This window comes from Hemitrygon akajei, chromosome 7, assembly GCF_048418815.1.
Source record: "Hemitrygon akajei chromosome 7, sHemAka1.3, whole genome shotgun sequence".
Taxonomy (NCBI): domain Eukaryota; kingdom Metazoa; phylum Chordata; class Chondrichthyes; order Myliobatiformes; family Dasyatidae; genus Hemitrygon; species Hemitrygon akajei.
In genome coordinates, this window is record NC_133130.1 from 114,628,415 (window position 1) to 114,642,156 (window position 13,742).

Genomic DNA, 13,742 nt, shown 5'->3' on the forward strand with positions numbered 1-13,742 from the left:
TCCTATATACAGAATGTCCGTGCCCCTCCATCTTCCTCATGTTCATGTGCATATCCAATCGTCTCTTAAACATCTCGAATGTATTTGCCTCTACCACCATACCCAGCAGCACACTCCTATCATCACCACTCTCAGAGGAAAAAACTGAACCCTCACATCCCCTTTAAACCTCGACTCTCACCCTCATTGCACGCCCTCTGGTATTAGACATTGCTGCCCTGGGAAACAGATACTCCCTGTCTACTCTACGATTACCTCTCATAGTCTTATAAAGCTCTATCAGATTATTGTCACACGTACTGTGATACAGTGAACAGGTTGCATTACATACTGTTCATACACATCACAGTAGTTAGTAGTAGTCTCTCGAAGTTCGAGGAAGACGAATGTGTTGCGCAGTCACGGTGCATTGAACTAGTACACACTATCAGTCCGTGTATATGGTTTTCTATGGAATTGCTTTTATATTGATATTTATTGTGCTGTTTATTGTTTTCTTTATACTTACCAGGTTTTTTAATGCAGCATCGAAAGCAGAGTAACGATCATTTCCTTTTCCTTTACACTTGCGTACTGATGACTGACAGTAAACAATCTTGAATCCCGACAAGGTAACATAATAGCAGAATGCAAGTCAAAGCAAATAATAGAGGCAGCATGGTAATGTAGCAGTTAGCATAACGCTATCACATCACCAGTGACCCAGGTTCAACTCCACCACTGACTGTAAAGAGCTTCTACATTCTCCCCGTGACCACGTGGGTTTCCACCCACGTTTCAAAGACATGCAAGTAAGGAGGTTAAATGATTAAGATGCAGAGTCAAAACGGGTAGCAAATACGACGCTCAAGGTGCTTTATCTCAATGTGCGGAGTATAAGAAATAAGGTGGGTGATCTTGTGGCACTATTACAGATTGTCGGGTACGATGTTGTGGCTGTCACTGAATCGTGGCTGAAGGATGGTTGTAGTTGGGAGCTGAATGTCCAAGGTAACATGTTGTACCAGAGTGATAGGAAGGTAGGCAGAGGGGGTGGTGTGGCTCAACTGGTGAAGAATGGCATCAAATCAGTAGAAAGATGTGACATAGGATCAATAGACAATAGACAATAGGTGCAGAAGTAGACCATTCGGCCCTTCGAGCCTGCACCGCCATTTTGAGATCATGGCTGATCAACTACTATCAATCGGAAGGTGTTGAAATTCTTGTGGGATGAATTAAGACACTGTAAAGGTAAAAGGACCCTGATGGCAGTTATATACGGGACTCCCAACAGTGGCTGGGAGGAGGACCACAGATTACACCAGGAAATAGAAAAGGCGAGTCAAAAGGGCAATGTTACGGTAGTCATACATGCAGGTCGATTGGGAAAATCAGGTTGGTAATGGCTCTCAGGAGAGTGAGTTTCTTGAATGCCTAAGAGATGGCTTTTTAGAGCAGTTTGTCGTTGAGCCCACTAGGGGATCAGCTATACTGGATTGGGTGCTATGTAATGAACCAGAGGCGATTAGGGAGCTGAAAGTAAAAGAACCCTTAGGAACCAGTGATCACAATATGATTGTGTTCAACTTGAAATTTGATAGGAAGAAAGTAAAGTCTGACCTAGCAATATTTCAGTAGAGTAAGGGAAATTACATTGGTATGAGACAGGCATTGGCCAAAGTAAATTGGCAGGAGATGCTGGCAGGGATGTCAGCAGAGCAGTAATGGTGTGTGTTTCTTGGAAAAATGAGGAAGGTTCAGGACATGTGTATTCCAAAAGTGAGGAAATACTCAAATGGCAAAATAGTACAACTGTGGCTGACAAGGGAAATCAAGCAGATGTAAAAACAAAAGAGAGGGCATATAACAAAGCAAAAATTAATGGGAAGATAGAGAATTGGGAAGTTTTTAAAAACCTACAGAGAACAACTAAAAGAATCATTAGAAGGGAAAATATGAAAGCAAGCTAGCAAATAATATCAAAGTGGACAGTAAAAGCTTTTTCAAGTATGTAAAAAATGAAAGAGAGAGGAGAATAGATTTAGGACCGCTAGAAAATAAGGCAGGAGAAATAATAGGAGAAAAGGAGATGGCAGATGAACTAGATGAGTATTTTGAGTTAGTCTTCATTGTGGAAGACACGAGCAGCTTGCCAGATGTTGTAGTGTGTGAAGGAAGAGAAGTGAGTACAGTTACTATTACAAGGGGGAAGGTGCTCAAAAAGCTGAAAGACCTAAAGTTGGAATTTGTGGAATTTGTTCCACATGCAGCTGTGGAGGCCAGGACATTGGGTTTATTTGAGGCAGAGATTGACAGGTTCTTGATTGGACATGGCATCAAAGGTTACGGGGAGAAGGCCGGGAAATGGGGTTGAGGGGGAGGAAAAAAATAGGATCAGCATGATTGAATGGCAGAGCAGACTTGATGGGCCGAATGGCCTAATTTCTGCTCCTATGCCTTATGGTCTTATGGTTACATGGGAGTAATTGAGTGGTGTGGCTCGTTGAATCTGAAGGGCCTTTTACCACATACTGTATCTCTTTTACAAAAAAGTGTTACAGAGGAAATGCAGTGCAGCTAGATAATAAGATGCAAGATCATAATGAGATAGATTGTGAGGTTAAGAGTCCATCTTATCACAGTAGGGGACTGTTCAATCACAGTGGGGTAGAGGCTGTCCTTGCGTCTGGTGGTCTGTGCTTCCAGGTTTGTGTATCTTTTGCCCGGAGGAGGGTGAATGCCTGGGCTGGGCGGGGTTTTTAATTATGCTGGGTGCTATACTAAAGCAACAATAGGTGGAATTCAAGGCAACTACACCTTCAGTGGCATTATCCCTCCATTAACTTCTGTCAGGAAGGTTTCACCAGGTTTTAATAACTTGTTGTTCCTCGATCTGCTCATCAAGAAGTTGGAGAGAAATCCCAGAGGGTCCTCCTGAAAAACATAAGCAGGGAATTCCATCAGATCATGCACCGTCAGCCCGTCTGATATCCACCAGCCCAAGATAACCAGGACCCAGCACATAGAGACACACTTCAAAATTCTGCTGACACACAGCATTGCTACTCCCACTCACTCCCCAGCCATACTTTATTTTACTCGTGCACAAAGAGAACAGCAAGGCCCCTGTCGCTCACATTGTTCTGAAATCTGAACTGAGGAATGACATTTATGTACAGGATTGACTAGCAGTTATGGATATTGGTCATTTGGTAAACTGAGTACGTTCACATTCTGTATTTACAAGATCAATCACCATTCACGATAAACATGTTAAAAGTCAGTAGAAACTACAAGCTAACAACAGGTGATACTTTGAAGTTAGTAAAGTAATTGTCCCTGAGTTGGTATGGGTGCAGTTGCATCATTCTGTCATACCCATATCTTGTCTCTGTATGCCAGATAGTTCCAGTCCCCTGCTATGGTATGTTCTTCAATAACCTTTCTTGCTTGAACTGACTGCATACTATCTACAAACTATCCTGGGCTGGACACTGTCTTAACCCTTGCACAAGGTTTGACAGCATCTGTAGAGAGAAAAATATAAAATATACAACAGTACGACACGATACAGGCTCTTCAGCCCAGTGCAATGAACAGATTTTTCACTGTAGTTCAGTACATAACAATAATAAACTAATTTACAAGTACTTTATAGGTGCTGTATAAATGTGGCTTCTTCTATTGTTCAAAGGAACCATAGCTTCCCTTCTTCCCCAAGTTGTTCCAGTTTTTAACCAATTACCCGGAAGCAAATCAAAATGTTTTATTTTACTCAGAATGACCTGCTGCTCCCTTGACATTTCGATCAGTCCTTCAGTTAAGGCTCGAGCAATATCCTGGTGTTGCTGTACCCCAGCAGCGCTCATCGAGTCAAACATCAGCCGTCCTGCAAGTCAGTGAAACTTAAATCAGTCCATTTGAAGGGTGTCTGCCTGAAATGTTGACCAAATAAAAATCAGGTTTATTATCACTGACATACAGTATGTCATGAAATGTGTTGTTCTGTGGCAGTAGAACAGTGTAGAACATCATATATACTGTGGTAAACTATGTATAACTGTCTGGATACGCCCCTCTGCTGACTGCTCCTGCGGCTCCTCCCACAGACCCCTGTATAAAGGCGATTCGGGCACTGCTCTTCCCTCAGTCTTCGACATGTCGTACTCCCTTTTCGCTGTTAATAAAAGCCTATTGTTCACTTCCAGTCTCCTAGAGTTATTGATGGTGCATCATATACCATAAGTTATGACAAGGAATAAAAAAATATTAGAGCAAAGGTAGAGTCACTGGACCATTCAGATAGCAAACAGCCTGTCCATCTCCCTCCACAGATGCTGCCTGGCCAGTCTAACCCGCCCTTCTCTACAGTACTCAATGGAGATGGAGCCCCACTTCTCTACAGTACTCAATGGAGATGGAGCCCCACTTCTCTACAGTACTCAATGGAGATGGAGCCCCCTTTCTCTACAGTACTCAATGGAGATGGAGCCCCCCTTCTCTACAGTACTCAGTGGAGATGGAGCCCCCTTTCTCTACAGTACTCAATGGAGATGGAGCCCCCCTTCTCTACAGTACTCAGTGGAGATGGATCCCCCTTCTCTACAGTACTCAGTGGAGATGGAGCCCCCTTTCTCTACAGTACTCAGTGCAGATGGAGCCCGCTTTCTCTACAGTACACAATGGAGATGGAGATGGAGCCCCCTTCTCTACAGTACTCAATGGAGATGGAGCCCCCTTCTCTACAGTACTCAATGGAGATGGAGCCCCTTTCTCTACAGTACTCAATGGAGATGGAGATGGAGCCCCCTTCTCTACAGTACTCAATGGAGATGGAGCCCCCTTCTCTACAGTACTCAGTGGAGATGGAGATGGACATGGAGCCCCCTTCTCAACAGTACTCAGTGGAGATGGAGCCCCCTTTCTCTACAGTACTCAGTGCAGATGGAGCCCGCTTTCTCTACAGTACTCAATTGAGATGGAGCCCCCTTTCTCTACAGTACTCAATGGAGATGGAGCCCCCTTCTCTACAGTACTCAGTGCAGATGGAGCCCCCTTTCTCTACAGTACTCAATGGAGATGGAGCCCCCTTTCTCTACAGTACTCAATGGAGATGGAGCCCCCCTTCTCTACAGTACTCAGTGGAGATGGAGCCCCCTTCTCTACAGTACTCAGTGGAGATGGAGATGGACATGGAGCCCCCTTCTCAACAGTACTCAGTGGAGATGGAGCCCCCTTTCTCTACAGTACTCAATGGAGATGCAGCCCCCCTTCTCTACAGTACTCAATGGAGATGGAGCCCCCCTACTCTACAGTACTCAGTGGAGATGGATCACCCTTCTCTACAGTACTCAATGGAGATGGAGCCCCCCTTCTCTACAGTACTCAATGGAGATGGAGATGGAGCCCCCTTCTCTACAGTACTCAATGGAGATGGAGATGGAGCCCCCTTCTCTACAGTACTCAGTGGAGATGGAGATGGAGCCCCCTTCTCTACAGTACTCAGTGGAGATGGAGCCCCCCTTCTCTACAGTACTCAATGGAGATGGAGCCCCCCTTCTCTACAGTACTCAATGGAGATGGAGCCCCCCTTCTCTACAGTACTCAGTGGAGATGGATCCCCCTTCTCAACAGTACTCATTGGAGATGGAGCCTCCCTTCTCTACAGTACTCAATGGAGATGGAGCCCCCCTTCTCTATAGTACTCAATGGAGATGGAGCCCCCCTTCTCTACAGTACTCAGTGGAGATGGAGATGGAGCCCCCTTCTCTACAGTACTCAGTGGAGATGGAGATGGAGCCCCCTTCTCTACAGTACTCAGTGGAGATGGATCCCCCTTCTCAACAGTACTCATTGGAGATGGAGCCCCCCTTCTCTACAGTACTCAATGGAGATGGAGCCCCCCTTCTCTATAGTACTCAATGGAGATGGAGCCCCCCTTCTCTATAGTACTCAATGGAGATGGAGCCCCCCTTCTCTACAGTACTCAGTGGAGATGGATCCCCCTTCTCAACAGTACTCAATGGAGATGGAGCCCCCCTTCTCTACAGTACTCAGTGGAGATGGATCACCCTTCTCTACAGTACTCAATGGAGATGGAGCCCCCCTTCTCTACAGTACTCAATGGAGATGGAGATGGAGCCCCCTTCTCTACAGTACTCAATGGAGATGGAGATGGAGCCCCCTTCTCTACAGTACTCAGTGGAGATGGAGATGGAGCCCCCTTCTCTACAGTACTCAGTGGAGATGGAGCCCCCCTTCTCTACAGTACTCAATGGAGATGGAGCCCCCCTTCTCTACAGTACTCAATGGAGATGGAGCCCCCCTTCTCTACAGTACTCAGTGGAGATGGATCCCCCTTCTCAACAGTACTCATTGGAGATGGAGCCTCCCTTCTCTACAGTACTCAATGGAGATGGAGCCCCCCTTCTCTATAGTACTCAATGGAGATGGAGCCCCCCTTCTCTACAGTACTCAGTGGAGATGGAGATGGAGCCCCCTTCTCTACAGTACTCAGTGGAGATGGAGATGGAGCCCCCTTCTCTACAGTACTCAGTGGAGATGGATCCCCCTTCTCAACAGTACTCATTGGAGATGGAGCCCCCCTTCTCTACAGTACTCAATGGAGATGGAGCCCCCCTTCTCTATAGTACTCAATGGAGATGGAGCCCCCCTTCTCTATAGTACTCAATGGAGATGGAGCCCCCCTTCTCTACAGTACTCAGTGGAGATGGATCCCCCTTCTCAACAGTACTCAATGGAGATGGAGCCCCCCTTCTCTACAGTACTCAGTGGAGATGGATCCCCCTTCTCAACAGTACTCATTGGAGATGGAGCCCCCCTTCTCTACAGTACTCAATGGAGATGGACATGGAGCCCCCCTTTCTCTACAGTACTCAGTGCAGATGGAGCCCCCTTCTCTACAGTACTCAATGGAGATGGAGCCGCCCTTCTCTACAGTACTCAATGGAGATGGAGCCCCCCTTCTCTACAGTACTCAATGGAGATGGAGCCCCCCTTCTCTACAGTACTCAATGGAGATGGAGATGGAGCCCCCTTCTCTACAGTACTCAGTGGAGATGGAGATGGAGCCCCCTTCTCTACAGTACTCAGTGGAGATGGATCCCCCTTCTCAACAGTACTCATTGGAGATGGAGCCCCCCTTCTCTACAGTACTCAATGGAGATGGAGCCCCCCTTCTCTACAGTACTCAATGGAGATGGAGCCCCCCTTCTCTACAGTACTCAGTGGAGATGGATCCCCCTTCTCAACAGTACTCATTGGAGATGGAGCCTCCCTTCTCTACAGTACTCAATGGAGATGGAGCCCCCCTTCTCTATAGTACTCAATGGAGATGGAGCCCCCCTTCTCTACAGTACTCAGTGGAGATGGAGATGGAGCCCCCTTCTCTGCAGTACTCAGTGGAGATGGAGATGGAGCCCCCTTCTCTACAGTACTCAGTGGAGATGGATCCCCCTTCTCAACAGTACTCATTGGAGATGGAGCCCCCCTTCTCTACAGTACTCAATGGAGATGGAGCCCCCCCTCCCTACAGTACTCAATGGAGATGGAGCCCCCCTTCTCTACAGTACTCAGTGGAGATGGATCCCCCTTCTCAACAGTACTCATTGGAGATGGAGCCCCCCTTCTCTACAGTACTCAATGGAGATGGAGCCCCCCTTCTCTATAGTACTCAATGGAGATGGAGCCCCCCTTCTCTACAGTACTCAGTGGAGATGGATCCCCCTTCTCAACAGTACTCATTGGAGATGGAGCCCCCCTTCTCTACAGTACTCAATGGAGATGGACATGGAGCCCCCCTTTCTCTACAGTACTCAGTGCAGATGGAGCCCCCTTCTCTACAGTACTCAATGGAGATGGAGCCGCCCTTCTCTACAGTACTCAATGGAGATGGAGCCCCCCTTCTCTACAGTACTCAATGGAGATGGAGCCCCCTTCTCTACAGTACTCAGTGGAGATGGAGATGGAGCCCCCTTCTCTACAGTACTCAGTGGAGATGGATCCCCCTTCTCAACAGTACTCATTGGAGATGGAGCCCCCCTTCTCTACAGTACTCAATGGAGATGGAGCCCCCCTTCTCTACAGTACTCAATGGAGATGGAGCCCCCCTTCTCTACAGTACTCAGTGGAGATGGATCCCCCTTCTCAACAGTACTCATTGGAGATGGAGCCCCCCCTTCTCTACAGTACTCAATGGAGATGGAGCCCCCCTTCTCTACAGTACTCAGTGGAGATGGATCCCCCTTCTCAACAGTACTCATTGGAGATGGAGCCCTCCTTCTCTACAGTACTCAATGGAGATGGACATGGAGCCCCCCTTTCTCTACAGTACTCAGTGCAGATGGAGCCCCCTTCTCTACAGTACTCAATGGAGATGGAGCCCCCCTTCTCTACAGTACTCAATGGAGATGGAGCCCCCTTTCTCTACAGTACTCAATGGAGATGGAGCCTCCCTTCTCTACAGTACTCAGTGCAGATGGAGCCCCCTTCTCTACAGTACTCAATGGATATGGAGCCCCCCTTCTCTACAGTACTCAATGGATATGGATCCCCCTTCTCTACAGTACTCAATGGAGATGGAGATGAAGCCCAATATTGCACAGGGAACTGAGCAGAGGCAGAATGATGGAGTAGGGACCAGGAGAGTGAAAGTTTGACAAACTTCTATAGATGTGTGGTGGGGAGTATATTGACTGGCTGCATCACCTGGGGATTTATCCACCCTAATTTTCCTCAAGGCAACATCTCCTATGTACTCTGTATAGAGCCCATGGCTTTGCTGCTTCATTGCCTCACACCAACAGACTCTGTGACTATCTCACCAGTAGATTATCATCATCAAGTGCTGTGTTGTATGATGTGACCGATGTTTGGCAATTTTTTTCTGCAGAAGTGAATTGACATTGCCTTCTTCTGGGCAGTGTCTTTACAAGATGGATGACTCCAGCCATTATCAATACTCTTCAGCGATTGTCTGCCTGGCATCAGTGGTCGCATAACCAGGACTTGTGATAGGCATCACTGCTCATAGGACTATCCATCACCTGCTCCCATAGCTTCACATGATCCTGATCAGGAGGCTAAGTAGGTGCTACACCTTGCCTAAGGGTGACCTGCAGGCTAGCGGAGGGAAGGAGTGCCTTATACCTCCTTTGGTAGAGACGTATCTCCACCCCACCATCTATCCTGAGTAAATACAGATCCACAAAATCCATTTAAGGTCTCCCCATCTTTTGGCTCCACGCTCTGACCTTCCAAAAGACCAATTTTGTCCCTTGCAATAATCTTGCTCTTAACAAATCTGTAGAAGTCCTTAGGATTCTACTTCACTCTGACTGCTAGAGTAACGTCATGTCCTCTTTTAGTCCTCCTGATTTCCTTCTTTGGTATTCCCTTGCATTTCTTATCCTCCTCAATTACCTCATTTGGTCTATACCTGCTATGCCCCTCCTTCTTCTGAACTAGGGCCTCAATATCTTCCATAAACCCGTTATCCTTGCCTTTTATTCTGGTAGTAACATACAAACTCTGTAATCTCAAAATTTCACTTTTGAAGGCCTCCCACTTACCAAGTACACCTTTGCCAGAAACAGCCTGTCCCAAGCCCCACTTGCCAGATCCTTTCTGATTCATCAAAATTGGCCTTTCTCTGATTTAGAACCAGACCTGTCCTGTTCCATAACTACCTTGAAACTAACAGCATTATGATCACTAGGTGCAAAGTTTTTCCCTACGCAAACTTCTATCATCTGCTCTGTCTCCTTTCCTCAAAGGAGATCAAATATTTCACACTCTCTCATTGGACTTCTATGTACTGATCTAAGGAAACTTTCCTGAAGACATTTGACAATCTTTATCCTATCTAGTCCTTTTATAGTGTGGGAGTTCCAGTCAATAAGTGGAAAATTTAAAACAACTACTATCACAACCTTATCTTTCTTGCAACAGCATGCAATCTCTCTACAAAGTTGTTTCTCTAAATCCCACAGTCTGTTGGGTGATCAGTAATATAGCCCCATTAACATGTTCATTGTTGTAATGTGAGTATTATTAAAAGCAAGTTAATACTAATTGGGAAGCTGTTGGTAGCAGGAGGTGGGATCCGGGGTTGGCGGGGTCTGTACTTCCGCTCTTTTTACTCCCAGTATGCATTGTATATAGTTCCTCCACCCATGCCGCACGAGGTACCTGGAAGCCTCTGTACTGTAAATATCATTTGCCATCCCAGATAAAGATGCTCTTTTGGCCATCAAGTTGTCGAGTGGTCTTTTTGTAAAGTAGAAGTTACCACATATTTTTGGCGATGAAGTAAACTGGTTTTGTGGACGGGTCTACGGACAGGAAAGGAATGGAGGGTTATGGGCTGAGTGTGGGCCAGTGGGACTAGGTGAGTGTAAGCGTCGGCACGGACTAGAAGGGCCGAGATGGCCTGTTTCCGTGCTGTAATTGTTTATGGTTATATGGGTCGGCCCCGTTTTCGATCAGGAGCTGTGAGCGGGCAAGGAGCCTCGTGTTCGGATGGCTACGTTCGGAACGGTCGGTGTGTTCGATGAGCAAATCGAGGAGTGGCCAGTGTACGAGGAAAGGTTGGGCCACTTTTCCTGTGCTAACGGAATTACTGAGGAGGCTAAGAAGTGCTCTATTCTCCTGAGTGTGTGTGGGGCAAAGACGTACAAGCTGATACGGAACTTAGCTACGCCGCGGAAACCGGGAGAAATTCCATACGACAAACTGGTCAAGCTCGTGGGGAAACACCACAATCCAAAGGCTTTGGTGATAGTTCAACGGTTCAAGTTTCAGAGCCATGTCCGGAAGCCAGATCAGTCTGTGGGTGATATTGTGGCCGAGCTTTGGCAGCTATCGGAGCATTGCGATTTCGGAGCCGTGTTGGATGACATGCTCCATGACAGATTAGTATGCAGCATTAATAATGACGCCACACAACGCCGCTTGTTGGGGGAAACCCCACCGTTGACTTTCAAGACAGCCCTAGAGATTGTTCAAGGCATGGAGTTGGCTGCTGATAATGCCAGGGATAACAGAAAGGATATGGGGGGGGGGGGGGGTCATAGTCAACGGCAGTGCTCCAAGTCAGGAGGGAGGCTGGTAAACAGGCAAAGCGGGTGGAATGTTTTCGGTGTGGAGGAACTCACTATGCAAATGTTTGTAAATTCAAAGATACTGTCTGTTATGCTTGTAGCAAAAAGGGACATTTAGCTAAAAAGTGCAGGAGCATAAAGGGTAAGGTTAAGCCTGGGCAGGGGAAAGCTCAACAGACTCAGGCAGCCACACACCACCTAGGACATATATGTCAAACTCAAGGCCCGCGGTGGAATTATCTTTGGCCCGCGAGATAATATCTAATTACTATTAAAGCTGGCCCCAGTAATCGAAGCGCCTATGGTGTATGATATGGCTAATGCTGAGTTTATTCAGGTACCAGGTTTTCAGGGTTTTTAGTGTTTATTCGGCAGTCTTCTTCATAAGAAACGGAATTTGTAAAGTGAAACACTTTGTAGTTATAGCAGAGACTGAGACACATGAGAGCAGGCTGAAAAAACGGAGGCAACGAAAGCTGCGTTCGCACGCGTCCGACTGATCCGGCCCGCACGAAGCTGCATTTTGCTCAATCCGGCCCGTGACCTAAAATGAGTTTGACACCCCTGACCTAGGAGAAGCAGACGAGGAGGCAGCGTGTGTCTACAACATGTTTGGGGTGGAAACGGATGAGGGACCACCTGAACCATATTATGCCACAGTCACTGTCAGGGGAAAGGACATTAAGTTCAAGATTGATTCAGGGGCTACTGCATCAGTCATTAGTGAAGAGACCTACAGGAGGACATGGGGGTCCAACCTGCCTCCCATCAGACCATCTAAGCTCCAACTCAGGACCTATACAGGGCAGCCCATACCTCATTTAGGGGTGTTATATGTGGATATTTCAGCCGGGGGTGTGAAGGCTGAAGCCAGGCTGGTGATAGCTAAGGGCAGTGGGCCCAGTCTTCTGGGCTGTGATTGGCTTTGCAAAACCCGGCTCAACTGGCATGAATTTGAATATGCACACATGACGGAAGAGCATGAGGTGCAGCGTGCAGATGAAGTCGCCGATGGCAATGTGAGTGACAGACATAGTCCGGACACATTTGAGAGTGAGCTCACAGCGCAGCTTGCGGCTCTTCAGCCTATTACAGGAGCAATTGAAGTTACCCCCTCGGCACTGAAAACCAGCACGCCACTTCTAGTACAGCGAAGCAGTGACCCAGCTCTTGTACCCCCTGCCCAGTCACAACAAGGTGCATCTCAGCCTGATGATCCCGCTAACAGGAACCTGCATGTGAAGCTTATCGTAACAGTAGCAAACGGGGCACCCGCAGACGATGTAAGAACAGAGCCTCCAGGACCACCAGACAAGCATTCAGAAAGCACTCTAAGTGATTTGACAAAGAAAGGAGAATTTTCTGGAGGCGGTGGCCCCCTGGGAATCTATGTGGTGCCTTTAAACTCTACGCTGAGTGGAAGATTCCTTGGCCTGAGTATTCATGGTATTGAAGAGAACAGCCATTCAAGAAAAGAGAACCTGCTCCAGGAGAATGAATGTATCATCAAAATCAATGACTGTGATTTAACAGACAAGACCTTTGTTCAAGCACAAGAGGTTTTCCAAAACGCATTGCAATTTCCTGCTGTTGAACTCCAGATAATTCCAAGTTATAACAAGGAACTCTATGAAAAATTTGCAATTGGGTCTATTCTGAGCCACGGTCATGAAAGTGATTCAAAAACCAAAGTTCCTTCTTCAGTGCGTTCCAAGCTAGGTGGCAAACCTGCAGATGTCGTTTATCCCAATAACGCTGAAAATAGCTTGCCACCGATTTTAAAGAAGCTCAGTAGTCCAAAACAGTTAAAGAGCAATGACCACTTAATGCATACCAGGAAAGCATGTCTACCAGTGACTTTGCTAGAGGGAGAGACACTGGCAGAGGGGGCAGAGTCCCCTGAAGAGGATGGACATTCTCACACGGACACACAGAGCCCTCTCGTGTCCCCAACACTAGATCCACCTAAAACCTCCTCACCAGCGGGGCCTGCTGGGTCACCAGGGGTAGTGCGTAGATCGCAGCGCCCTTGCAAACCTCCTGACAGACTGAATCTTTGATTGGATAGTTTCTTTTGTTGTTAGATTGAATGTTGAATTTGCCATGTTTTTTAGGTGTTTTTGTATTGGTAACCTATTGCTAATGATACCACTGTTTTTATTTCCCAGTTCTATATTTGGGGAATGTTGGATTTTAAAGGGGGAGAAGTGTTTTAATGTGAGTATTATTAAAACTAAGTTAATACTAGTTGGGGAGCTGTTGGTAGCAAGAGGTGGGATCCGGGGTTGGCGGGGTCTTTACTTCCGCTCTTTTTACTCCCAGTATGCATTGTATATAGTTCCTCCACCCATGCCACGTGAGGTACCTGGAAGCCTCTGTATTGTAAATATCATTTGCCGTCCCAGATAAAGATGCTCTTTTGGCCATCAAGTTGTCGAGTGGTCTTTTTGTAAAGTAGAAGTTACCACACTCATACCATTCTTATTCCTCATTTCTACCCATGAAGCCTCACTGGACGAGCTCTCTAGTCTGTCCTGTCTGAGCATCGCCAAGACATTTTCCCTGACCAGTAATGCCACCCCTCCCCCTTTAATCTTTCCCACTCTATCACTTATAAACCAATAGAACCCCAGAACACTG

The 13,742-nt window shown here is 47.0% G+C and overlaps 1 protein-coding gene across 1 annotated transcript in view; it reads right to left on the minus strand.

Moving 5' to 3' along the window:
* ect2l (epithelial cell transforming 2 like) overlaps positions 1–13,742 on the minus strand; it is a 105,558-nt gene that overhangs the window by 40,940 nt on the left and 50,876 nt on the right. Inside the window, 2 exon segments of the mRNA XM_073051799.1 lie at positions 2,800–2,916; positions 3,768–3,871. Coding sequence (XP_072907900.1) covers positions 2,800–2,916; positions 3,768–3,871 — 221 coding nt within the window.